Source organism: Podarcis liolepis, assembly GCF_965112155.1.
Source record: "Podarcis liolepis genome assembly, chromosome: 17".
NCBI classification, from domain to species: Eukaryota; Metazoa; Chordata; class Lepidosauria; order Squamata; family Lacertidae; genus Podarcis; species Podarcis liolepis.
Window position 1 is genome coordinate 29,570,341 of NC_139571.1, and position 27,562 is coordinate 29,597,902.

The 27,562-nt window shown below is 47.4% G+C and overlaps 1 protein-coding gene across 3 annotated transcripts; it reads left to right on the top strand.

Moving 5' to 3' along the window:
• Positions 1–448: 448 nt before the first annotated feature.
• Positions 449–26,094, top strand: RNF20 (ring finger protein 20). 3 transcript variants are annotated; one of them, XM_083481400.1, is made up of 21 exons: positions 907–965; positions 1,832–1,909; positions 2,814–2,973; positions 3,554–3,721; positions 3,814–3,961; positions 5,505–5,687; positions 6,568–6,686; positions 7,282–7,428; positions 7,831–7,908; positions 8,016–8,135; positions 9,619–9,798; positions 10,876–11,011; positions 13,482–13,603; positions 15,419–15,813; positions 17,337–17,454; positions 19,517–19,666; positions 20,737–20,949; positions 21,644–21,769; positions 23,696–23,836; positions 24,553–24,654; positions 25,443–26,094. In XM_083481400.1, the coding sequence occupies exons 3-21, from the start codon at positions 2,845–2,847 to the stop codon at positions 25,617–25,619; spliced, it is 2,952 nt and encodes a 983-aa protein (XP_083337526.1). In that variant the 5' UTR covers positions 907–965; positions 1,832–1,909; positions 2,814–2,844; the 3' UTR covers positions 25,620–26,094. The 3 variants fall into 3 exon arrangements, with proteins under 3 accessions (XP_083337527.1, XP_083337525.1, XP_083337526.1); XM_083481401.1 differs by lacking the exon at positions 1,832–1,909 and having other exon boundaries at positions 449–916; positions 15,533–15,813; XM_083481399.1 differs by lacking the exon at positions 1,832–1,909 and having other exon boundaries at positions 803–916.
• The last annotated feature ends 1,468 nt before the right edge of the window (positions 26,095–27,562 follow it).

Sequence of the window (27,562 nt, forward strand, 5' to 3'; positions counted from 1 at the left end):
AACCACAGAGCCTAGGATTTGCCAATCAGAAGGTTGGCGGTTCGAATCCCCGCGACGGGGTGAGCTCCTGTTGCTCGGTCCCTGCTCCTGCCAACCTAGCAGTTCGAAAGAACGTCAAAGTGCAAGTAGATAAATCAGTACCGCTCCAGCGGGAAGGCAAACTGCATTTCCGTGCGCTGCTCTGGTTCGCCAGAAGCGGCTTAGTCATGCTGGCCACATGAACTGGAAGCTGTACGCTGGCTCCCTCTGCCAGCAAAGCGAGATGAGCACCGCAACTCCAGAGTCGTTCACGACTGGACCTAATGGTCAGGGGTCCCTTTACCTAAAATATTTGAGAGGTCCCACCCCGCCCTCCTCCCCGCTTGATCGGCATTGATGGATATGCCTTGTTATGTGATTGATTAAGGATTTTATTCAATTCGCCGACCATCCTGTTCTCACAGCGGCCACCAAGACGGAGGCGACGGGACCAGCAAAACAGGTTTCAGAGCACAGATTAACCCTTCTGTGGTTTCCAGCAACTGCCAATCAAAAGCATTACTGCCTCCAACGGCGGAGGGCAGTTTATATAGCCATTGTGTCTAGTAGCCACCGAGCAGCCCTGCAAGGAAACGTGATTAAACCCGCAGTCAGTCAAAAGCAGAAGCCTAGTTGCTCCTCCGTACCTCCCCCCCCCCGCCTCTGTAGAAAGTCTCGGAATATAGGCACCGGTCTCGTCAATCTGTATTTGGCGCTACGGTTCCACGAGCGACCGCCATTTTAACTAAGGGCACCTGTCGCTTTCCCAAGTCGGGCGGAGAAAGAAAGAGAGGGTGGGAGGAGCCAGACGCGATTGGCCGAGCCGCCTCTGTCGTCATCGAAGGGCTGCTTCCTGTGGAGCAACTGCCGGAGGCCGGAGGCTCGGCTGGGTCTGCAGGTGAGAGTGCTGGGAGGATGGGCACACCTGCGACGACCGGGGGGAGCGGGTGGGGGGGACGTTTTCATTTCCTGAGGGGCGGGACGACGTTGGGGGTTGGGGGGCAGGCCTAGGGCAGAAGGGGGCAGAGGGGGCTCCCTTGCCGGGGTGGGTTTCATTCCAGCTCTGGCTGGCAGCCACCAGAGCCTGGGGTGGGAGTGGGTGACAGTGCTTGGGTTGGCAGGCTCAACCAGGGGCCTCTGGGTGCTCGCCCTTTGGGGTGCTACCGTGGCCACTCTGGGGTTTCAAAACTTCCCACTGCCCTGGAGAGGGTGCCCCAAGGCATGTGCAGACTGCCCCCCACCCGCCAAAAGGGAACACGGCTTTATTTTTGGGAAACACTGCACACCTTGTCGCAGGATTTGCTTGGAGAAAAGGGGTAAATAAAGAAAGGGAGTAGAGGCTGCCAACTGTTCAATCTTTTTTTTTTGGGTGGGGGGAATCCGGAAAATTCTTCTAGATTTTACGGAAATTTTCCAAGCTTCGCCTTTGGTTAGGTGTTTTTTTGTTTTTGAGGCTTTGTCCAACAAGCAGATGCCAAACAGATGAACAACGATTTGACTTTTAGAAGGCATCTGAAGGCAGCCCTGTTCAGGGAACTTTTCAATGGTGGATGTTTTATTGTGTTTTTAATATTTTATTGGGAGTCTACCCAGAGATGGGTAGCATATTAATCATTATTATTCTTATTTATAATAATTAATAAAGGCCTTTGCTTCTGATGATCAGGCGCCCATGTTTTCAAGCACTTTTCTGTCCAGGGAGTGGAACTGTGTTCCCTATCCTGCAGTTCAGTTTTGTCAGCCAGGATCTGTTCCAGTCCCCTTGCTTTCCATGTCCCTATTTCTATTCCCCGTTCTGTGTTTGTGTTTTCAGGCAGAGTAGAGGTCATCTGGGCAGGCTACGGAGCTACCCTTGCCCCTAAACGTCCCTGCTTTATTCAGCCTGCACTGGGTGTGTGTTTAAAGATTTGATAATTGCATTTCTAGATTCCAGTGTGCTTTTTAAAAAAGACGGCTCTGATCCCAAGTCTCGCTTCTGCAGAGAAGCAGTGGCAAAAGAATGAAGTAAAGCCAGGTTAGGGAACCTGCAGCCCTCCAGATGTTGTTAAACTACAGCTCCTATCATCCCTGAATGTTAGCAGTGCTGGCTGGGGCTGATGGGAGATGGCGTATTTCCACATATGGAGGCCCACAGGTTCCTCACCATTGAACTAAGTGAACAAGTATCTGTAGGCTCAATTTACAGACTTAAAAAGTGATGCGTCAGTTACTCTGAAGCAGATTGGTCTCAAAGCAAAACTTCGGATGCAGCAGGCCTACACTGGCTCCCAGTACATTTCCGAGCACAATTCAAAGTGTTGGTGCTGAACTTTCAAGCCCTAAATGGCTTCGGCCCACTATATATTTCTACCCCATCATTCAGCCCGGACAATGAGGTCCAGATCTGAGGGCTTTCCGGCGGTTCCCTCACTGCGAGAAGTGAAGTTACAGGGAACCATGCAGAGGGCCTTCTCAGTGGTGGCACCCACCTTGTGGAAGACTCTCCCATCAGATGTCAAGGAGATACAGAACTACACAACTTTTAGATGACACCTGAAGGCAGCCCTGTTTAGGGAAGTTTTTTAATGTTTGCAGTTAATAATCATGTTTTTATATTTGTTGGAAGCTGCGCAGAGTGGCAAGGCAGCCCAGTCAGCTGGGCGGGGTACAAATAATAATAATAATAATAATAATAATTCAAAGGCTGTTTCAAATTTGATTTGTGCAGCTACTTAGGAATCCTTCCTGTGGAGCAAGATAGAAAGAAAACCTTGTTGTTGTTTTATATATAAAAAACGCTTTCTCTTTTTTTTCAGGAGAGGGGGGCACCTCCAGTCCTGTCCCACCATGTCTGGGATTGGGAACAAACGAGTGGCTTCGGAGGCCAGTCCCTCCGGACCTCCAGAGAAGAAGGCGGGAGTCGAAGACTCGGGAACCACAGTGGAGACCATTAAACTTGGTGGCGTCTCCTCAACGGTTTGTATCTCTTTCTGCAGTGGTCTTCTCCATTTCTTAACAAATCTGCTGAATGGAATTCCAGTTCCCACTTTTGGGCTCCCATTGGTTCCTGTGGGATAAGCTCCGTTTGATAGCTGGGAGGTCCGAGGCCTAGTTCTTTTTGCAATCACAAATCTATTTCTGGGCTGCAGGCTGCAGGTGAGGGCCTGTGGACTCCAACTCCCAGCACCCCTGCCCACTAGCTATGCTGACTGGGCCTGATGGGAGTTGGAGTCCAGCAGTAGCCAGAGGGCCACCCTGTTTTACTTGATTGGCTACTCTGTCATCCAACCCATTTTTTTTAAAAAAAACTCTGCACGTTGAAAACAAACAAACAAGCTACCATGGCTAGCACTGGAGCATTTCTTCCTACCGTGTTAATTTTCTGTGCTCACTTTTAATGAGCTTGTCCTTTAATTCCCCATTCTCCTTTCTCCTGGTCTGGAAGAAAAATCCGCTATGCCAGTTGTCTCCTGCTGTCAGTTCCTCTGCAGCCAAATCTACTGTCTCGGAGGGAACTAGGCCTGAGTTGTGGTAACTGCTCTTGGCGTGATTTCAGGAAGAACTGGACATCCGCACCCTCCAGACCAAGAACCGGAAGCTGGCAGAGATGCTGGACCAGCGGCAGGCTATCGAGGATGAGTTGCGGGAGCACATAGAGAAGCTGGAAAGGCGGCAGGCCACGGACGACGCTTCGCTGCTGATTGTCAATCGCTACTGGAGCCAGGTCTGCCTCTCTCAGTCCCATTCCCTTTCGTGCTGCCTGTCTCAACCCCCTTAAAAATCGAGCGTTAAGTGTTTCTTCCCCCTCCCCTTCAGTTCGACGAGAACATTCGCATCATTTTGAAGCGCTACGACTTGGACCAAGGGCTCGGTGACCTTCTGTCAGAACGGAAAGCCCTGGTGGTGCCGGAACCGGAACCCGATTCGGACAGTAACCAGGAGCGCAAAGAAGAGCGGGAGAGAGGTGAGAATGGGCCGCCCTTGTGGCTTAGGAGTGGCAGCACTGATGTTCTCTCATGATGTGGAAAATTCTGAACTGGAAATAACTCCTGCGAAAACCTTGGCAATCTGTATAGGGTAATCTACCCCTGAAAACGTAAGTTTTCCTGATGCCCTCGAACCTAGAGCCATTTTGCCTTGTGGGCCTGTGGTGAGTGGGGCAAGATGCAATGAATTCAACTTCTCCCATTGAAAGGTTGTTGTTGTTGCTTAGTCATTTAGTCATTTAGTCGTGTCTGGCTCTTCGTGACCCCATGGACCAGAGCACGCCAGGCGCTCCTGTCTTCCACTGCCTCCCACAGTTTGGTCAAACATTTCCTTCAGAATGGATAGGTTTGATCTTCTTGCAGTCCATGGGACTCTCAAGAGTCTCCACCAGCACCATAATTCAAAAGCATCAATTCTTCGGCGATCAGCCTTCTTTATGGTCCAGCTCTCACTTCCATACATCACTACTGGGAAAACCATAGCTTTAACTATACGGACCTTTGTTGGCAAGGTGATGTCTCTGCTTTTAGGTTGCATTATTGCCCGCAAATGCCAGAGATTCCCACATCTCTCCAGTCTCCCTCCAGGCAAGAAAGAGGAGTTGTCTCTGGTCTAAGGACATCTTTCAGCCAGGCAAAAGCACTCAAGTGGGATAACAGGCTGATTGGGGGTCTGGCCTGGCCAAAGAGAGAGTCTCTGGAGGGCTGCATTTAGCCCTCTGGGCTTGAAGTTCCCTAACTCTGCCCTAGAGAGTGACATAGTATGTTTATTTAATTTGTATTTAGTACACAAAAGCTGGAAGCTTGCCCAATGTTTTATTTGCATCTGGCATTCATTCAATACGACAGGAAAGCAGTGGGAAATCTTTGCTGCTGCTGCTTTCTCCTGTCAGGTAAAAGGTAAAGGTAAAGGGCCATTAGGTCCAGTCGTGGCCGACTCTGGGGTTGCGGCGCTCATCTTGCTTTATTGGCCGAGGGAGCCGGTGTACAGCTTCCGGGTCATTTGGCCAGCATGACTAAGCCGTTTACCTTCCCACCAGAGCAGTACCTATTTATCTACTTGCACTTTTTGGTGTGCTTTCAAACTGCTAAGTTGGCAGGAGCAGGGACCAAGCAACGGGAGCTCACCCCGTCACAGGGATTCAAACTGCTGACCTTCTGATTGGCAAGCCCTAGGCTCTGTGGTTTAACCCACAGTGCCACCCGCGTCCCTTCTCGTGTCAGGTAGCTCTTTACAAATCAGATGGTTATGAGCTCAGGGAGGTGGGGATGATAACTACCCCATTTAGGTTTCAAGACCTTTGGGTGGTTGACATCAAATACCCTTTTAAAATGTATTGGGGGGGTTATTGGGTTGCTTTTGTTTATATATTTTGTGTTTTTATATTGTGATTTTATCTTGTGAACCACGCTGAGACCCATGGGTATAGGGCAGTATACAAATTTAAATTTTTTAACAACAACAAGTAGCGCAAAGCTGTGTCCTTTCATGGCTGGGCATTATTTCTTACCATTTCCTAGGAGAGATCTTTGAGCCGGCCTTCTCTTTCCTGGCTACGCTGGCCAGCAGCACCAGCGAGGAAATGGAATCTCAGTTGCAGGAGCGCGTGGAGTCTTCTCGCCGGGTCGTCACGCAGATTGTGACCATGTACGATAAGCTCCAGGAGAGGGTGGATGTGCTCTCCCAGAAGCTGAACAGCGGAGGTATGGGATGCTCCCAAAAATACATATCGTTTTTGAGGGCTTCGTTCTCAAAAGCAGTTCATAAATAACTTGGGGGGAAAATGAATCTCAAAGTAGCCAAATGCTACCACTGTTGGTTCTCCTTGTGTCAAATTTTAGATTGTATGCTCCTCGGGGCAGGGGCCTAGTCTTTTAGTTCCTGGAGGTTTGGCCAGCAAGCCAGGCTGCTAGCTGCCCCTCTTTCCTTGTGATTAGTTGCGTCAGGTGTTCCCTATTGTATGGTTTGATGAGAGTGGTAGATGCTGTTGAGAGCTAACCCTATTCTTAGTGGGTCTGCTGCTGCTTGCTTGCTTTCTTCAGTGCAGAACCATTCTCCTCTCTGCATTTCCGTGGCCACCACTGCTATGCCTCCACATCTGAGCATGAAGGAACAATAGCAGGATGCTGAAACCTTGAACCTTGGGGGCTGGATTCAGCTGCCTGGTTCCATTAGTAGAAGTCAATGCAAGCCTCCCCCTGCCTTCCCCCACGTGTCCTCTGCCATCCCCAAATAGACTCTGGAGTGTAGGGAGAACTCCCAGAACGATGTGTGAGGTGAGGAAAGCGGATATTGTTCCATTGGGCAGGCAGAAAAGCTTGAGCTGACAGAACCATCTCCCGAGTGCTGTGTTGAATTCTGCCCCACAAATCTGATGCGAGATCACTGGGCCTTGCTTCCCACACTTTTAAATCTGTCGTTAACCATGAGGACAAAAGCTTGCTTTGAAAAACAAAAACCGCCAACATTCTAAGGATGCTGAGTTTGCATAGTCAGTGCTGAGTTTTGCACAGAACACCCCGTGGCCTGCTAGCTTCCGATGTTTTTTTTATAGTAGCGTTCCAAAAGCCTTTCTTCCCTCAGATGTTTCTCTGATGGAAGAGGCTCTCCAGGAGCTGAACTCCTACCTGGCAAACGAGAACAAGCGACTGCAAGAACTGGCTGATTTACTCCAGGAAAAGCACCGCACCATGTCTCAGGAGGTAACAAGGAGAGGATCTGCGGTGCTGTAAACTGGGTAGCAGAAAAAGAATCCTATTGACAAAGTTGTGGGGTTTCAGTGTGTAGATGTGTGTGTGTGAGAGAGAGAGAGAGTGAGTTGGGCGTGTGGGTTAACTGGACCAAGGAAATGCCATGGCCAGGTGAACTGATGCTGCCCCCAGAGGCTTTTAGGCAGAGAGAGTGTAACTTGCCCAAGGCTGTCTAGCGAGGAGCACGCAAGCCACCGCAGCAACTCTCCATTCTGTCCACTGTGTTTTCTTTCCATGTGGAGTCGAAGAGAAGCACTGAGGCTTCTGGGAAGAGGGAGGAGAACATCTGCTTGCCTCAGCATGCGGGAAGTTAAGTTTAGGCCAGCGATGGCCAAACCTGGCCCTCCAGCTGTTTTGGAACTGCAATTCCCATAATCCCTGACCACTGGCCCTGTTAGCTAGGGATGATGGGAGTTGTAGTCCCAAAAAACAGATGGAGGGCCGAGTTTGGCCATCACTGGTCCAGGCAGTCAGTTGCTCTCTGAGCTACGATAAAAACAGTTTCTTGTGCTTTCTCGTTCTCTTTGCCCCTGTTCCTTTGCTGCAGTTCGCTAAATTGCAAAGGAAAGTGGAGATGGCGGAGTCTCGCGTGTCTGTGCTGGAGACCATGATTGACGACCTACAGTGGGACATCGACAAGATCCGCAAGCGGGAGCAGAGGCTGAACAGGCACCTGGCAGATGTCTTGGAGCGGGTGAGACTCAGCGCCCCTGGGAACAGCCCCAGGGTTGTAGAAGTGCTGGAAGGTGTTGGCAGGGACTGTAACTCCATGGTGGAGCATCTATGCTTTGCACACAGGATTGGTCTGGGTTCAATCCTCAGCATCTCCAGGTGTGGCCAGAGGAGACCCCTGGCCGAAACCCTGGAGAGATACTGCCAGTCAGTGCAGACCGTCCTGAGCTTGATGGATTGACGACCTGACTCAGCTTATGGCAGCCTCCAATGTTAATTGTCGGAAGGAGGAAACGCCTAGTGAGCGTTGTCCTTATTTTATTTTTAGATTTGTATCCCGCTTGTTTGGGACCAGCGTCTCCAAAGTGGCTCTTGATGCTTAAGAAATTGCATGTTGAAAATAAAACTAGTGTATCTTTTGCAGGTGAATTCAAAAGGGTATAAGGTGTATGGAGCAGGAAGCAGCCTGTATGGGGGTACAATCACGATCAACTCTCGGAAGGTAAACCTTGAGACTTTGCACACGGGCAAGCATAGAAGTAGCAGTGGGTGTGGAGGTGCGAATGGGGCTTTCAGCAACTGGCTCCTTTCCCTTTCTCTCTCTTGCAGTTTGAGGAGATGAATGCCGAACTCGAGGAAAACAAGGAGCTTGCCCAGAACCGCCTGAGCGAGCTCGATAAGTTGCGTCAGGATCTTGAGGAAGTGACCACACAGAACGACAAGTTGAAGGTACCAGGGAGGGAAAGTTTTTTCCATGTTTCTGATAGTCGAGGAATACCTCCTCCCCACCCCCGCACTCTTAATTCTTACAGACTTGGAAATTAAATTTTAATTAACAGTTAAAAGGCAGGATGATGAAAATAATGATGATGATGATGATGATGGAAGCCGTTCCTAGTACTTCCTGGCAGCCTGCATGGATGAGGCTAGTCCAGGGGCAGGCAACCTAAGGCCCGGTCGCTGGATGCGGCCCAATCGCCTTCTCAATCTGGCCCGCTGACGGTCTGGGAATCAGCGTATTTTTACATGAGTAGAATGTGTCCTTTTATTATAACCCTGCATCTCTGGGTTATTTGTGGGGCATAGGAATTCGTTCATTCCCCCCTCCCCCCACAAAATATAGTCCAGCCCCCCACATGGTCTGAGGGACAGTGGACTGGCCCACGGCTGAAAAAGGTTGCTGACCCCTGGGCTAGTCCTAAGCCTTAGAACACTCTACTGTCCCAGGAAGATGCTCCCTATTGCAGTTCTAGTGGCTCACCACAAGGGGCAGCATGACCTGTTCAATCCAGGTGGCTTCTTGATTAGGACAGGTAAGTATTGTATGTCGAGTGATGCTTCAGCCATGCCAGTGGAGGCAGAGCTCTCTAGCCTAGAGATGGGTGGGTGGGTGTGCTGCTGGACTACAACATCCATCAGCTCTAAGCATTGACTATGCAGGCTGGAGCTGATGGGATTTGGTGTCTGAGAACCTCTGGAGGGCAACAGGCTCCCCATCCCAGCTTTTTAGCTCATTGGAAGGAGGAAAGGTATGCATTAAGTCATGGGTAGGCAAACTAAGGCCCGGGGGCCGGATCCGGCCCAATCACCTTCTAAATCCGGCCTGCGGATGGTCCAGGAATCAGCGTGTTTTTACATGAGTAGAATGTGTGCTTTTATTTAAAATGTATCTCTGGGTTATTTGCGGGGCATAGGAATTCGTTCATCCCCACCCCTCAAAAAAATATAGTCTGCCCCCCCCCCCCAAGGTCTGAGGGACAGTGGACCGGCCCCCTGCTGGAAAAGTTTGCTGATGCCTGCATTAAGTGATCTCCATAGGTTGGGTTCAGCAGATCCTTTCATGAATTTTTTTCTCAAGATAACATGCTTTACGCATGACCTGGATACAGTTTGGGTGAGGTCTGTAAAAACGTGCCACTCTTTGTTTTATTGCCCTGGCTCCTCAGAAGCTGCTTGTTTGAAAACAACATGATGTGTTTCAAAATCCATAGATTCCCACCTCTCCCTTGTGAAGTGAGTGTTTCCTTACAACTGTAGAACGATTTTTGATTCAGTGCTGCCACTTTCTGGCCGTTTAAGCACACTGCAGACATTTGGAATTCCCTCCACTTTTCTGCATAGTGTTGAGTGCAGTTTTTGTTTCTGCCGTGTGTCACGGGGCACCATTTTCTCTTTTGCCTCCCCATCCCCTGTTCTTTGGCCCCCTGCCCAGGTGGACCTGAGGCGGGCAGTGGAGGAGGTGGTGAAGGAAACCCCAGAGTACCGCTGCATGCAATCCCAGTTCTCTGTTTTGTACAATGAGAGCCTGCAACTGAAATCTCAGCTAGACGAGGCCCGAACGCTGCTTCACGGCACCCGGGGTACCCACCAGCGCCAGGTGGAGCTCATTGAGGTAACGGCTTCCTCCCCTTGTTTCCTCTCTTTCCTCTCACTTTCCTTGGGGTGGATCATGGCAGTTGGCACCCGCACTAAACTCGCTGCTGGACAAAAAAATAGTGGTGCAATTGACTTCCGACAAGCACACAGAGTGCGAACGAGACTGAGCGTTTGTGTTGAGGGGAGGGGGGCTCGTTTAATTTCAATGCACACAGGTGGTGTAGTGACAATAAAGGTTTATTTATTTATTATTATATGACAAAGAGGGACGCGGGTGGCGCTGTGGGTTGAACCACAGAGCCTAGGACTTGCCGATCGGATGGTCGGTGGTTCGAATCCCCACGACGGGGTGAGCTCCCGTTGCTCGGTCCCTGCTCCTGTCAACCTAGCAGTTCAAAAGCACGTCAAAGTGCAAGTAGATAAATAGGTACCACTCCTGCAGGAAGGTAAACGGTGTTTCCGTGCGCTGCTCTGGTTCGCCAGAAGAGGCTTAGTCATGCTGCCCACATGACCCGGAAGCTGTACACCGGCTCCCTCAGCCAGTAAAGCGAGATGAGCGCCGCAACCCCAGAGTCGGCCACAACTGGACCTAATGGTCAGGGGTCCCTTACTATATGACAAAGAGACTCTAACAATGAGGTGTTTGTAGAAGAATGGAAACCCTTTTTGGATTACAGTCGTACCTTGCATCCCAAACGCCTTGGTACTCAGACGGTTTGGCTCCCGAGCGCTGCAAACCCGGAAGTAAGTGTTCCGGTTTGCAAATGTTCTTTGGAACCCGAACGTACTATGGGGTTTCCGTGGCTTCTGGTTGGCTGCAGGAGCTTAGCGTGATGCTGAATCACTCCGGCTGCTTATGGTGGCACACCCGTCCTCCCTCGAAGCAAGGGTCTGTGGATGTCCAGGAGTTATTTAGAAGAGGGAAGCTGGAGGAGAACTAGCTGCTGCTGTTGGGTCCTTAACCCAACATGCACGGCATAAGAAGAGGGTCTGCAGCCCTTTCTCTCAGCACCTTCTCGTCCCGCAGCAAGAGGGGGCTGCTGCTGAAGTCAGAGACATCGAGGCTGAAATCTCTCTCTCTCTTTCTCACCAGCGGGATGAAGTCAGCCTGCACAAGAAGCTGCGAACAGAGGTCATTCAGCTCGAAGACACCCTTGCTCAGGTCCGCAAGGAGTACGAGATGTTGCGGATAGAGTTTGAGCAGACGCTTGCGGCTAACGAACAAGCAGGTGACTTGAAGTCGGGTTGTGCACAGAGGCACTCGGGTTTTCCTTGTTGGGCACCTCTCTTGGGGAAGCATCCACAGTAGCTGAGCTGCAGCCAGGTTAGCCTCACCTGTGCAGATAATCTGAGCAATGTGCACCTCTTGGGTATTACTGTACTGTTCCGTGTATAAGACTATGTTTTTTTCTTTAAAAATCATGCTAAAAAGTGGGGGTTGTAGTGCACAGGGTGGACGTTTGATTGGTTGCTGCCACGGCTTTCAGCAGATATTGTGCGTGTCATTGGTTGCTGCGTCAATGGATGGTGACGCTCCGGCAGTTGGGCGGGTGATTGGCAGCTTCTGCTGGCGATGATGCGTGCGGGTGGGCGACTTTCGGCAATCCTCCGCAAAAAAAGCTTAACAACTCTGTGCCATCTCCCCCCATTTTCTTTGAGTCCACCAAAATAGGGGTAGGCTTATACACGGGGGCGTCTTATACATGGAAAAGTACAGTAAGTCCTCTTGTCTTAAAACCTTCGTGATCTTTCAGGTAAGCCCTGAGCATGTGGCTAATCAGGGATCCCCCTTTTCTAGTCAGGAACTTGCCTGAGAGCTCTTTGCCTTAGTTTTCCCTGTCTTGAGCCACTGTGACCACAAGGTCTCAAAATACCGTATTTTTCGCTCTATAAGACGCACCAGACCATAAGGCGCACCTGGTTTTTGGAGGAGGAAAACCAGAAAAAAATATTCTGAATCCCAGAAGCCGGAACAGCAAGAGGGATCTGGCTTCTGGGATAGCCGCGCGAAGCCTCTTCAGGGCAGCGGGATGAAGACTCCCCCTGCCTGGAAGAGGCTGTGCGCAGCTAAGGCAGAAGCCAGGACAGGAAGCGGGGCTCCATTCCTCCTCCCACTTCGCAGGAGAGGCTCTTTGCTGAAGGGGCGCTGCGCAGCTCTCCCTCTCTGCACAGCGCCATTTGCTCCATAAGACGCACTCACATTCCCCCTTACTTTTTAGGAGGAAAAAAGTGTGTCTTATGGAGCAAAAAATACGGTAAACCCTGTCCGATTGCAGATTTTGAAAAACAGCTGCCGCAGACCTCTGATAGTCTGAGTTTCATCTTTTAAAGCCGTGTTTCTCAAACCTGGGTCTTTAGCTGTTTTTGGACTACAACTCCCATCGTCCCTGACCACTGTTCCTGCTAGCTAGAGATTTCTGGGAATTATTAGGGACAGAACTACCTAAATTGTATAGAAATTTATGTATGCTACTGCGGCAGCAAGAATGTTACTTGCCCCAAAGTGTAAAGAGGCAGAAGTCCCAGAAAAAGAAGAATGGATACAAAAGCTTATGGAATATGCAGAAATACCGGAAGAATAAGAAATCAAGATAACAAACTTTTTATAAAAGAGTGGAAATGGCTTGTTGAATATTTACAGATAATTTGTAAACAGATAAGACCATTCACAGGATTAATGTAATAGCCTGCAGTTTTATAAGTGTGTATATTTACAGTAGATAAATGAGGAAGTTAAATGAACTTGGATATGCAGAAGTTATTTAAAATAATAATTTAAGGAACAACAGAAAGGGGGGAGGAAGTCAAAATTTGGAAATGTTAGATTGGTTGTAAAACTAATGAAACGTATAAATTTGAAAAATATTTTAAAAACCCTAAAAAAACCCAAAACAGCTGGAGACCCAAGTTCGATAAACACTGCTTAAAAGGAAAAAAGGAAGGGACTGGTTATACATGGAATGAATCAATACATCCAAGTTGTACAGCGGCCTAGTAACTGGGAAGCAAGATTCCATGCATTTTGGTGTCTTCTGCAAGGTCTTGTTCTTGGCCGCTCTGAGAACCGTACACCAGGGACAGGGTACCTGTGACCCTTCAGATATTGTTGGGCTCCAGCTTCCGTCTCCTGGATTATAGCTGGGCTTGATGGCAGTTGGAGTCCATCTATGCCATACAGTCATTGCCCTTTTGGTCCAAGGAACACATTCCCTTCTGGGAAAATTTCTAGGGGTCCGTATGCCGGAGGGAGGATGATACAAAAGCGAGCAAAGCAACACATGCAATTTTTGTTTTAGTTTATTTTACTTGTTTGTTTTGTTTTATTTATTTATTAAATTTGCATGCCGTCCTCCTTGCAAAGATCTCAGGGTGGCTCACAGCGTGCAAACACAAAATTTTACCTTTGTGCAGTAGGTTAGTTTCCACACGTATGCTCACACACCCCTCTCTGTCCAGGAACTCGTGAGAGATGTAGCTTAGAGGGAGAGGGAGTGTGGTCTGAGGAGAGTGCCAAGGGCCAGATAGAAAGGCCTGGAGGGCCACACTTGGCCCTGAGGTTCCCCTTCCTTAGACTGGACCAGCTGGGGAAAAAAATCTCCTGAAAGGAAGGCCCCTTCTCAGGTTCTTTTGCAACCGATCCAGAAGAGCTGGAAGATCTTACCGTATCTTGGCTCTTCCCATGTGATGGTCTTCACGCAGGTCCTATCAATCGGGAGATGCGGCACCTCATCAGCAGCCTCCAGAACCACAACCACCAGCTGAAAGGGGAGGTCCTGAGATACAAGCGGAAGCTGCGGGAGGCACAGTCTGATCTGAGCAAGGTAAGGGAGGTGGAGAAGCCGAGGAGACAATGGAGGAGGCTGGAAGTGAGACGGTGTCTTTTTAGGTTGGGTTTTTAAAAAAAATAGCATGTGGGAGTGACAGAAAAGGGGGCAATGCCTCTTTTTCAATGGAGCTTACTCAGCAGTTTTTGCGAGCATGCATTATACTGTATATCTATATATTTCTATACCTATATACACACACTCTCTGTCTACATGAGTAATCAGGGTGTTCTTTTTCGAGTTGCTAAAAAGGGCTTTCGTTGATTAATCTTGAAGGCAGAAAAATATATACCGCATTTTTCTGTCTATAAGACGCCACCATGTTTAGGACGCCCCCTATTTTGGGGGCCTCAATTTAAGAAAATAGGGGGAGATGCATCCATGTATAAGACGCCCCCTAATTTTTGACATTATTTTTTAGGGAAAAAACCTAGTCTTATACACGAAAAAATACGGTACATAGTTTTATATACATATGTTTTGTGATATTTTATGCACTGTGATTTGCTGTTTTATTGATTATCGATTAGCAATTCTTTATTGTAGTTGATCATTCTTCATCATAGTTTTATTCTTTGCTATTAGATTCTAATGCATTATTGAATATTGCTTTATTTGATATAAGTTGTTTATTTAAGATTGTGACTTTTTTCCTATAGAATCAGATTGTTACTACTAATGTTTGATATTTCATTATGTTTTTATATGTGCTGGAAGCCTACCAAAGTCCCAGCCAGATGGGCAGGGTATATATATATATATATATATATATTTGCTTTCGTAGATTTTCACGGGTACAGGAATGCAGGTTTTGGTGTCTTCGGGTGTCTTCCCGTGTAAGAGTTGGGGTGTCTAGGCGACGTTTCGACGAGGTGGCTATACACCACACCCCCTCAACAGTATTTATAGGAACTCAAACACTGAGATCCTGCTCTGTTCCAGTAACAAGAAGCCGAAAGCACCAGCCTGAAGATGACGAGTGAGACCTCGTCGAAACGTCGCCTAGACACCCCAACTCTTACACGGGAAGACACCCGAAGACACCAAAACCTGCATATATATATATATATGCAGAGAACCTGCATATATATATATATATGCAGGGAACCTCTGTTCCAGTAACAAGAAGCCGAAAGCACCAGCCTGAAGATGACGAGTGAGACCTCGTCGAAACGTCGCCTAGACACCCCAACTTTTACACGGGAAGACACCCGAGGACACCAAAACCTGCATTCCTGTACCCGTGAAAATCTACGAAAACAAATATATATATATATATATATATATTAAAAAATTATTAAGAGGTTGTGCTAAACTATTGAACAAGAACAATAATGAGTGTGGTAGAGAAAGCCATACCTATTGATAGCATAAGAGAGAGAGAACACAAAAAAATCCCCAATCCATATGGGCACTTGAAAAATTATATTTGTGCTCAGCACAGAATCACTCCAAAAGCACATTGTGCTCCCACCCTGTTCTCAAAGTTCTGTTCTAGGTGTGCCAGAGCAAGGGTGTCTTTGTCTTTCCAGTCAAGTCCAAGGGCAAGAGAAGCCCATAAGCAACCCTTATGGGAAAGTATTCCATGTAAGTTTTGGGGGGGAGGGGGTCATAGCTTATAAGTACAGACCACCTGCGTTGCATGCAAAAGGTCCCAAGTCCTGGCACCTCCAAGTTGGGCTGGGAATGCCCCTATCCGAAATCCTGGGTGGCGGCTGCCAATCAGAGTAGACAGTACCGCATTGGATGAACCGGCGACAGAAGGCAGCTTTTGCATGTTCTCATGCGTGCGCATGTCCCGCTGTTCTGCAGACCCGTTCCCGCAGCGGGAGCGCCCTCCTGCACTCCCAGTCCAGCACCGAGGACCCCAAGGAGGAGCCGCTGGAGATCAAGCAGGACGCCGACGACCCTTCTTCTTCTTCCCAGGGCTCTGCCTCCAAGGGCCCCTCCGAGGACGCGCTGGAGAGCAAAGCGAAACGGGACGAAGAGGAACGGGAGCGGGAGCGGCGGGAGAAGGAGCGGGAGCGGGAGAAGGAAAAGGAGAAAGAGAAGGAGCGGGAACGGGAGAAGGAGAAAGAGAGGGAGCGGCAGAAGCAGAAGGAGTCCGAGAAGGAGAGGGAGTCCAGTAAAGACAAGGACAAGGGGAAGCATGACGACGGCAGGAAGAAGGAAGCTGAGTTGGTCAAGCAGCTGAAGGCGGATCTAAAGTAAGATGGGCGCAGTTTGCTCTTTGATGGTTGGGTCCTTTTGGCAGTTGCCAAGTATTGTTGGTGTACAGTTGTACCTTCCAGAATCCGTTCTGGAAGTCCGTTCAACTTCCAGAACGTTCAGAAACCAAAGCGCGGTTTCGGATTGGCTGCAGGAAACTACTGCAGCCAATCGGAAGCCCCGTCGGACGCTCGGGTTCCAAAAAATGTTTGGAAACCAGAGCACTCATTTACAGGTTTCAGTTGTTTGGGAGCTGATTTGTTCAGGAGCCAAGGCATATGAGATCCAAGGTACAACTGTTCTGTTCTGTTTCCTGCGTCCTACATATCTGGATCTCAACAGGTGGCAGCAAGGCTCTGAATTGTGGTGCGGCTGTTGCGCCTAGCTAGCCTGTTCCAAATTTCACGCTCTTACATAACGAGGCTGCAATCTTAACCCCGCTTGCTTGGGAGCGAGCCCCATTTAAGTCAGTAGGATGCGCTCCTGATTAGGCATGGTTAAGTTTCTGCTGGTAGTAAGCCAGATGATGTTCATGGATTTGCTAGGAGCCCTCTGGGGCTGTTTCTCAGCTGTCAGCACTTTGGGCAGTGTGGCTGTGTGCAGCACATGAGGCCAAATGAGCTTTCTTACCCAGTTCAAGGACAAGAACCATCACATACACAGTGATTGTCTCCCTCTTAGGATTTGCGAAAAGGTATCCCCCATTGTTTAATGTGCTGGCCTGGGTGGTTGCAATCTCTCTTCTCTGGGCTATTGGGCCTCTTATTGCTTGTAACTTTCAGTGACTGAGAAACAGTTCTTGCACACTCCCTCCTGAGCATCCAGTTCTATTTTATTTTATTTGACAAAGTAATAATCATAAATAAATAAGAATAAAAATGTGCACCCCACCACCGAGACTATTCCATTGTAACTAATCCAGCCTCCCAAAATTCCAACACCTCTTGCGATGGTTTGATCTCTTTCCATTTTAACAGTACAAATTCGACAAACACCCTCCGTATCTCCACAAAATCATTTTTCTTGCATATTCCCCATCTTATCCTTGATGGCACATGTTAATTTATCATTAATAGCTATATCCCACACCTCTTTATACCATTCTTACATTTTATATTCTGCTTGCCCCTTCCACTTCCTAACTATCGTAATTCGTGCAGCTGTCAATAAATTTGTGAGCAAGTTAGCCTGCGATCCTTCCACCCCGTCGTAAATTGATAGTAATGCTACCTCTGGACTTTCGGTCAGCTTTAACCCAGTGATTTCTGTTATCTCCTTAAACACCTCCTTAAACAACAGAAAAATTGTGAGCATCCAGTTCTGACCATAGACCGCCCAGCTCAAGTACTGAATTGTTCTGGTTCAAACACATTTGGATTGAAGTATCCCTATTTTGTACCCAATACATGCCTACTCAGAGTCCCACAATGAGATGGCAGGAAGCAGCTATTGATTTGAAGTAGACCATATCCCATAAGAATGCCTTAGCCGCATTCTCACTTTCTTTTTTTGATATATTCAGGAAGGCTCAAGAAAGCCAGAAGGAAATGAAATTGCTTTTGGATATGTACCGCTCTGCCCCGAAGGAGCAGAGAGACAAAGTCCAACTTATGGCTGCAGAGAAGAAGGCCAAAGCTGAGGTAATTGTGCCTGCCATTGCTCAATTTATTTATTTTATTTTACTTCTCGAATTTGCATGCCACCTGCCTTTTGTCCAAATACCTCAGGGCAGCAGTTCACAGCATCAAAATACAAAACACAAAATGCATAATAAAAGCAAGTCTTTCTGGAACTGTGGAGTTGGAAGTGACCGCAAGGGTTATCTAGATCCTCAATATGTGGCCCCCTGGACAAGAATGAAACAAACCCCTCACCGCCCCCTCCAACAAACACAATTAATAGGACATAGAATGTCAACCAGATAAAATGAGATTAGAGTAAGATAACATAATGATAAAATATTATGAACTATGGAAAGGATTTGCTGGGACAATTACTAATCAAGAAACAAGAGATGGGAGGGGGAGGAGGTCAGGGAAAGAAGGTAATGAAATGTGGACAATTTGGAAAAAATGGTTTTATTGTTTCTTTTTCTTTTTGTGTTTCTATTATTCTTTTTTTCCTCTTTTTTGTAATTTTGTCTTTTTTGTGGGTTTTTTAAAAAAAAATCTTGGGTTTCAATAAATATCATTTAAAAAAACAGAATGTCAACCAGCCCATGGCCTGTCGGAAGAGGAATATTTTTGCCTGGAACCGAAAGACGTATCATGAAAGCACCATGTTCCACAAACATGGAGCCACAAACTGAAGAAAAGGCCCGTTCTTTGTTGCTGTCCTCCGATCCTTTTGTGGAGGGGGCACACAAAGAAGGGCCTCAGATTATGATTTCAGGGTCCCAAGTAGGTTCATATGGAAAGAGGCGGTCCTTGAGGTATTGTGGTCCTGAGCCTTTGAAGGTTTTGTGGGTCAAAACCACCACTTTGAATTGGGCCTGGAAACTAATCGACAGCCAGTGCAGTTGAGCCAGGACCTGGCTGCTGAATTCTGCACCAGCTGAAGTTCCAAGTGGTCTTCAGAGGTAGCCCTAATTGCAATAATTTAACCTAGAGGTTACCAGAGCATAGATGCCGGTAAGGCTATCTCTGTACAGATAGGGGCGTAGCTGGGTCACCAGCCAAAGGCACTCCACACCACTGAGGCCACCTGAGCCTCAAGCAACAGCAAAGGATCCAGGAGGATCCCCAAGCCACGTACCTGCTCCTTCGGAGGGAATGTAACCCCATCGAGAGCAGGCAACCTCCCATCCACCCAATATTGATATTCTCTTCTCCCGTTCCTCATGGGGCTTCTTAGGCTCTCAGTGCATCCTAAAGCAGCAAAGCAACTTGGGACAGCACTTGGACATTTCCTCCATAGACTTTTGAAGGCAGGGCTGGGGAAGCAGTGACCTCCAGATATTTCAGCTTCCACCACCAGTGGCCATGTTGACTGGAGCTGATGGGAGTCGCAGTCCAACGGCATCTATTTGGACAGCCACAAATCCCCCTTGCTTAAGGTCCATTGCTGCAAAGTCCTCCCCACTTTTTGCAAAACGCAAAGGGTTCTGTGGAGGGTGGCTCTCTGCCTTAAAGATGCATTGCGGACCTGGGGAAAACTTGATTCCTTACCAAAGTTTAATTCATTGAAAACCGCATGTATTTCAGACGAATTTCCTCTGGGAGGTGACGGCCAAAGGTTGGTAGTAGCTTTTTGTGGCCTTTTTAAAAATCCCTTTCCTGGTTATTATTTTTTCAACACCACCACAAACTGGCTTATAAGTATAAAACCAAATTTACTAGAATAATAGCTAGAATAGAGATAGACTTGTAACCATTCAAACAACAAACATACTAAGGTGCCATGTGAAAGACAAAGCCTGGAGATACTGTAAACATGGAGTGGATAAATATACAACTGTATCTTAACAAGTTACATGTGCAGTAAATGTTATACAGACTGGATAAATGGTTCTGTTGTTTGAATGGTTACAAGTCTATCTGTATTCTAGCTATTATTCTAGTAAATTTGGTTTTGTACTTATAAGCCAGTTTGTGGTGTTGTTGTTTTGTTGTATTATTATTGCTGTCACCACATTTGATACTTTGTGTATATACTTATTATTTTTTCAACCCAATGTCCTTTCCCTGACCTACTTCTTGCCAGTTGGAGGAGCTGAGGCAGAGGGTGAAGGAACTGGAAGACAAGGAGAAGAAAGAGAGCAAAAAAATGGCAGACGAGGACGCGCTTCGGAAGATCCGGGCTGTGGAGGAACAGATAGAATACCTGCAGAAGAAACTCGCCATGGCTAAGCAGGTGAGGAGCGTTAGAGAGAAAGTTTCTGTATAAAAATAGGAAGAGATAAAAACAACGAGTTTTTATTTTTCCAAAAGGCCTTTCAAAATAAAATAGTGAATATAGTCTTCTATCCTTGCGGTAAATCTGCAGTACAAAAAACCAAAAAAGAGCCCTTGCCCATCTTTATAAATCTGTGTTCACACAATACATTGTCCTTTGGTTGTACATGGCGAGTTTATACGTTATCGCCATCTACCAGATTCTACAAAACCATTTTGGGTTTTTTTTAGAAAAACCTAATGAGTTGAAATCAATCTTTTAACTGCAGTCAGGAGTTTAGTTACCACTTCTACATCTGTACTCTCTACTCTTCTAGATAATTTATTGGATTTTTTTTGGGGGGGGGATGTGATTTGCTTTTATATAGTCCAAAGTATGATTGCAGTAAAAAAATTTTTATCTTGTTACGTTTCCTGAAAATATGAATATAAAATGTGTGCGATATACCACATCTCCCACAGTAAGCATGAGCTAGACTATACATGTTTCAGTTTATGAGGGGTCAAAGACAATTGGTGTCAGGTTTTGTGGTAATGATCTCTTAGATTTATTGCTTACTAATATTTTTCCCTGTTTTATTGCCAGTCCAGCCCCAAACTCTGTCCTGTGTATTAATCTCCAGATCTTTCCCCCATTTTTTTTTTTTAAGATGCTTGTTTTCTTCCTTTCTTGTAAATTTCAAAGAGGAACTCATAAATACTGTGGTACCTTGGGTTACAGACGCTTCAGGTTACAGACTCCGCCAACCCAGAAATAGTATCTTGGGTTAAGAACTTTGCTTCAGGATGAGAACAGAAATTGCGCGGTGGCAGCGGGAGACCCCATTAGCTAAAGTGGTGCTTCAGATTAAGAACAGTTTCAGGTTAAGAACAGACCTCCAGACCTTCTTAACCCGAGGTACCACTGTATGTCTGTGGCCATGCTTGCTGGGGCTGGTGGGAGTTCAGGAGCACCCCCACCCCTGGTAGAAAGGGAAGGGTTGAAAGTGCAGCCTCGTTTCCCCATTGGTTGCTCTGCCGTTCTTCCAGGAAGAGGAGGCGCTGCTCTCTGAAATGGACGTGACGGGCCAGGCCTTTGAGGACATGCAGGAACAGAACATCCGCCTGATGCAGCAGCTCAGAGAGAAGGATGACGCCAACTTCAAGCTCATGTCGGAGCGCATCAAATCCAACCAGATCCACAAGTTGCTGAAAGAAGAGAAGGAGGAGCTGGCAGACCAGGTGCTCACCTTGAAGACACAGGTGAGTGGGGAAAGGGGAGCTGGACAGGAGGAGCAAAGGGCTCAGTGCTTGGGGTTCAGAATTCAGTTTCCTGAATACTTCACCTGTCGCCTTCAAGAAAAAGCAAGGTTTTCTTTTAGGGTCCCTCCCCCATATTTTTCAAATTTATACATTTCATTAGTTTTACAATCAATTTAACATTTCCAAATTTTGACTTCCTTCCCCCTCTTTCTGCGGTTCCTTAAATTTGTTTTTTAATATCTTCTGCATATCCATTCTGCTCATTTATTTATCTTCTGTAAATATATACTGTTATAAAACTGCAGGTTATTATTATATTATTCCTGCTAATGTTTTTTATCAGTTTACAATTTATTTGTAAATATTCAATAAACCATTTCCATTCTTTTATAAGAAAGGTTTGTTGATTTCTAATTCTTTTGGTAAGTTTCGCCATTTCTGCATATTCCATGAGTTTTTGTATCCAGTCTTCCTTTTCTGGGACTCCTGCTTGTTTCCACTTTGGGGCAGGTAACATTCTTGATGGCTGTGATGAGAGCAGAATGGATAGCTCAGTTGGTTAGAGTGCAGTGCTGATGATGCAGAGGTTGCAGGTTCGATCCCTATTCCTGCAGTGCAGGGGGTCAGAGTAGATGATCCTCAGGGTCCCTTCCAACTCTACAATTCTGTGATTCCGTGTTCTTGCCTCTTGAAGGTGGATGCCCAGTTGCAAGTTGTACGCAAGCTAGAGGAGAAAGAGCATCTCCTGCAGAGCAACATTGGCACAGGAGAAAAGGAGCTGGGCTTGCGAACCCAGGCCCTGGAAATGAACAAGCGGAAGGTAAGCTTGAAAAGACTGCCTGCCCCTGTGTAGGCCTGTAAGATTACTGAGATCATCTGGGGAAAATTTTCTTTGGGGTGCCACAACCTGCAGAATATCATAGGGCAGTGGCTCAAAACCAGGCATTATCCATCATTGCCCTTGCATTGTGGAATGCCCTTCCTCTTCCATTTGAGAAGCCTTATCCAAGAAGGTGTGTTTTCATAGATGTCATGTGAAGACGCATCTTTTTGCCCAGGCTTTCTCTGACCCATAAGATTGGACCCTGTTATTCTGGCATTTCTGCTTCTGTAACAGCTGTTTTTAGTGGCTTTTATATTGCATCTCTGTTTTTATGGTACTGTTGTGTTTTCGTATGCCGCTTAGATATTTTAAATGTTGAGTGGTCTAGAAATGCTTTTAAATTAATTAATGGAAACAAATAGGTATAAGTTGCTTACCATGTCAGTATGATGGTTATTGCACCAAAACCCATCGGAGCTCTTCATGTAGCTCAATTAGTGATCTTGGACCAGTCCCCCGCCACCCGCAGGGCCGCTTGCGATTTTAAACGCAGGTGGGCTCATGATAGTGCCTTGTGCTATTTGGGAGGAAAGGCAGAATATTGATGTAACAAATACAAGTAAAATGAAAAGCAGCGTTATTTATTAGAAGGTGTATCTCGCCCTTTACATTTAAGAAAGCTAGCGATAAAGTAAGACAAAGCAAGAACCCATGGCTGCAAAAGAACATAATAAAAACACCAATAGGCAGAAGGAAACCAATAAAGCAAACTGCAAGCTGAGCAGAGGAGCAGTTATCCTCAAAGCCAGATGAAACGCTGTGAAAAGCCCGAGGGGGCCAGGGGCTCAGTTTGCCTGGTGCCTGGAAGGTAGTTACGAAGACACGCCGACCGGCTTCTTTCTCTCTGAGCTGCAGCGGCTGTGTGAGTCCTTTGAACGCTTGCCCCATCATTAATGCGAAGGAACGGTTATTTTATTTGATCTCCCTCCAGGGGGAAGCTGCTGAGAAATCCCAAATAATGCCGTAATTAGGACACAAAAACAGATTATACATACCCCTCTGGAGTTGTTTGTTTGTTTGTTTTTCCACAAAAAAAACCCCACACACCACACCAAACCAGTGGCCACAGAGAGATTTGATGAAGACCAAAAGGGGCAGCGGATGAAAGGAAGAGTGGAACTTCAAAGGGATAATGAGCAGGGCAGCCAGATGAAAATAATTAGCTGGGCAGAGGTTTCCGGGAGGGATAAGTGACGAGAGAGTAACAGGGAAGCAGAGCAAGCAGTGGGGTCAGAGGTCAGGAGGAGAGGAGGGGGTTGATGATGATGGTGATGAGAATCTCTTGGAAGGGTTCCCCCCTGAAGAAATGGCACTGGTGGGAATGGGCACTGCTGCACTAGCCAAACAACAACAAAAAGAGGCATGCAGTTTGGTTTCTGGCTACTCCATCACCTGCCCTTGGTTGGTGTATGTGGGCACAGTCTGGAGATGAGAATGATCCTGCGGGGACACACCTCCCTGCCTGTTGGCCATGCTGGAGAGGTTGGTGGCATTTGGTCCTGTGATATCTGGAGGACCTCGGGCCTTCTGTTAATCCAGCCAGGTTATTCTTAGCTCCTTATCTGTGGCTATTTCTGTGCCGCACATTAGTGCAGCCGGAATAATAACCTGCTCGATTTTACCCTCCAGGATCCCCCCCCCTCATTTTGACTCTAAATCTTCCCTTTGAAGATTTTGCCAAAGCAAAGCCTGAAAGCTTCGCTGCCTTTGAGTAGGGAGCTGTGAGCAAAAAGGTCTGCAGATGCCTTTTAAAAGTGGGAAGTGCAACAATAGGTTGACACTCTGGGCTGCTTTTGTCCATCCCTGCAAGGTCAGCAGCTGGCCAGAAAGAGAGAGAGGATCTTTCATTGTTTTGCTCTTCAGGCTATGGATGCGGCCCAGCTAGCTGATGACCTTCGGGCGCAGCTGGAGCTGGCACAGAAGAAGCTGCACGACTTCCAGGATGAGATTGTGGAGAACAGTGTGACCAAGGAGAAAGACATGTTCAACTTCAAGCGAGCCCAGGTACCCGGCAGGCAGCTTTGGCTACCTTGGGCCAAATCTGCCTTTGCTTCCATTCATATTAACTCAAAGTTCCTGCCTCTTGCCCTCTGCCAGTGCTTTGGTTTCCACCTTCTCTGAATGGTTGCCCTCCATCGCCATGGCTCAACTTCAGCTGTTTTCACTCACTGTTTTTCTCCCTGGTCGCTGCTGGTTGTGAATCCCTACTTAAGAAGAATCCCTACGTAGGAAGTTGCCATGTGTTGACTCAGACACTCGGTCTGCTCAGCAGAGCGTTGTCCACACATACTGATGGCAACTGCCTGGGATTCAGGCAGGGCACATGCCCAGTCCTGCCAGGAGATGTCAGGGATCAAAATGGGGACCTTTGCATTTGAAACATGTGCTATAGTGAGCACTGAAGACTCCTGTCTTTGTCCAGCAATATCTTCCCAACTGGCCAGTCAAATGCTCTAGGAAGCACATTTGACATGCCTCACTTCCTGAAGCCAGAGCTTCATGGTCACATTGCTCTGCCTCATCCAAATTATCTAAGCTAATCATGTATCATACCAGTATGGTTTGAATGTGTGTGATGCATCCTCCCTTGTGAAGAAGCCCCCCCCCCTTTAAAGGAAAATGGGCAGAGCTTGCAAATTTACACCTGGGAGCCTTTTGCAGCTCTTAGGAGAGAAGGTGCTGGTCCTAATGACATGTATTTGGCTAATGTTCCCCTGCAGGAAGACATTTCAAGGCTGCGGAGGAAACTGGAGACCACCAAGAAACCTGACATGGTTCCCAACTGCGACGAGATTCTTATGGAGGAGATCAAAGATTACAAGGTAGTCAACGGGATGCCAATGTCCCCCTTGGAGGATGGATTTGGGCTGAGCCAGATTAGCATTGGAAGTAGACCCCAGTTAGCAGTGCCCAAGGGACTGTGGCTGGGACATGGCAGCAGTTCTGAGCTAATCGCAGGAGAGTACCCTCTGACACTTTGGGGCAATCAGAGGTCAGGGACTGGTGGCCTTCCAGATGTGACCCCGCCCCTCATCTCCCATCAGACCCAGGGACAATAGGAGTTGCAGTCCTAGCAACATCTGGAGAGCCACAGACTCCCCACCCTGTTGTAAACAATATGGTCCTGGTGGCCGCTCCCAGTCACCAATCTAGCTGCCGCATTCTGGATTACTTGTAGTTTCCAGGTCACCTTCAAAGGTAGCCCCGCGTAGAGTGTATTGCAGTAGTCCAAGTGGGAGATAACCAGGGCATGTACTACTCTGGCGAGATAATGCCCAGGCAGGTAGGGTCTCAGCCAGTGTACCAGGTGGAGCTGGTAGACAGTGTGAGTCTCCACAGAGAGCTGCGAGCCCAAAATGACTCCCAGGCTGCGCACCTGGTCCTTTAGGGGCACAGTTATTCCATTCAGGACCTGGGAATTTTCTTAATGTTTAATGTTTAATTATGTTTTTATATATGTCAGAAGCTGCCCAGAGTGGCTGTGGAAACCCAGTCACATGGGCAGGGTACAAAGGAATTATTATTATTATTATTATTATTATTATTATTATTATTATTAGCCTCGGCAGCAGCCAGGTGTACCTTGAACGATGCCTCTTTCTTTCCCAAGGGCCGCCTGACCTGCCCCTGCTGCAACATGCGCAAGAAGGATGCTGTGCTCACCAAGTGCTTCCATGTCTTCTGCTTTGAGTGCGTGAAAACGCGCTACGACACCCGGCAGCGCAAGTGCCCCAAGTGCAACGCTGCCTTCGGGGCCAACGACTTCCATCGCATCTACATTGGCTGAGCCTTCCGAGTCGCGGGAGGCCAGAGAGTCCTCTCTTGCTGCCAACCACCATATTCGTTTCCCATCAGCAGGCTGGCTACTGCCCCTCTCTTTCACCTATTTTCTTTTCTTTTGGTAATGACAGATCCATTTTGGCTGGAGGGTACAGCCCGAGTTATTGTTAATTTTTTTTGTACTCTTGGTTTTTGTTTTTTTTAATCTTCAGGGGGTCCCTCCCCCCACTGGCTTTTCCTTTAGGCACAGCCCAGCCACCAAGCCAGTCATTGACTGTCGCCTGTGCCTGTGCCTGTTATAGATGGTTGTTGTGGAGACACGGTGTATTCTTTCGGCCCTGATGTGAATTGGCCTGTGGCTTAAACCAAACAGCAACCTTAAAACTGGGAAGTCGGCTTGGAAGTAGTTTTCATCAAGCTTTCTCATCGCTTTAAGTTCCTTTACTTTCTAATAAAGGAGAAAACTGTTCTTCCCGGTCAAAGTGTCTCACTGTTTTGTGTATGTCCGTGCTTGCAGTTGTGTGTACTGAGAAGTTTGTGGAGTCTTGATGGTCCCACACACAGCAGGGGTTGCATCAGGGTGACCTGGTGTAACCCTTTAAAGGCTCACTGTAGGCAGGCACTTGTGTGTGGGCAGAAGAATGATGGAAATGAAACCACCCCAGGCTTAAGACTGGACTTAATCCTGACCTTCTGAAGCAAGGCAAGAATTTCCAGTGACATGCACATAACGGAGCTTGAGGTTTCAGAAGGTGATGGGCCCATCTCTGCCTCTGGACCAATGCGCATTCCTTGCTGCACCAGAAGAGGAAAGATGCAGAAGTGAATCCTTGGTTCACCTGACAGCCCTGGGTGTTGACATACGTGTGTGTGTGTGTGTGTGTGTGTGTGTGTGTGTGTGTGTAGATAGAGAGATGCTGCAGCCTTGAGCAATATCCTGAGTGTGTTGAGCGTTCTGCTGTGCCCTCTTTGTGTAGGGCCAATACACTGGTCCATGACAGATTTACAGCATCTCTGCTACTGACTTTCAAACTTCGGGATTGCTGAAATATATACAACAACAAAAATCAAGTTGAGTCGTGTGACTCAAATTGGGTCTACTAGACCCAAAAATTTTAATGACCCTGGTTGAGCACTGACCCTGGTTGAGGAACAAGACCCCTGGGATCCCATGCATGGCTCTGTAGGTTTAACAATATATACATATAGGCCTACAGTTTTTGTCATAATTTAAGAGTATGGGAAGTAATTTTGGTGCTGCAATAAATTAAGGGAGCCAGAAATCCTTGCCCGATCTACTGCTGATCAACCAGAGATCTACCAGCGCATACCTGGAATCCCATCTTTATCGTAGGAGAATTAACATGGGCCACGTTTTAACTTCTGCCCTTTCTGTGTCTGGTTTGCCAGTCACAGTTCAACTGAAATATTTATTCTGTAGTGCATCCATCAAAAGCTGCCTCAAACTTCAGGCTGCTGAGCTGTTTCTGCCCATCAGGAGACGAACAGGGCAGAAGGATTTGTCAGCTGCGCATCAGAGGCGTATGGACTTCTACCTGCTTGAAGAGTTCCTGACAGTCGAGACAGACAGTTGTGGCCCAATTGAAACTTGGCATGTGCCACATAAAACCTGTGCATAGTGTGAGTTTCTGTTTCATGTTCTAGCCCATCCTATCTGTCTCGGGTGGCTGGAAGCAGGTTTCAAAATCTTTTCAGCTGTTAATACACTTACAGGATTAGTGTGAGTCACCACCCTTGACTGCTTCGCTTCCTGGCATCCTGGAATGTACTGCTTACATAAAGGACTCTGAAGCCCTGCAGAACTTGCTTTGGGCATCCGGTTGGAGAGATAGAACCAAGAGATCTGTTTTCCACTGAGCTGTCCTTCCTGGTGTATGGGCTGCATAAATGGAAGATGTTAAGTGCCACAGAGCAGCAATCTGTATTTGC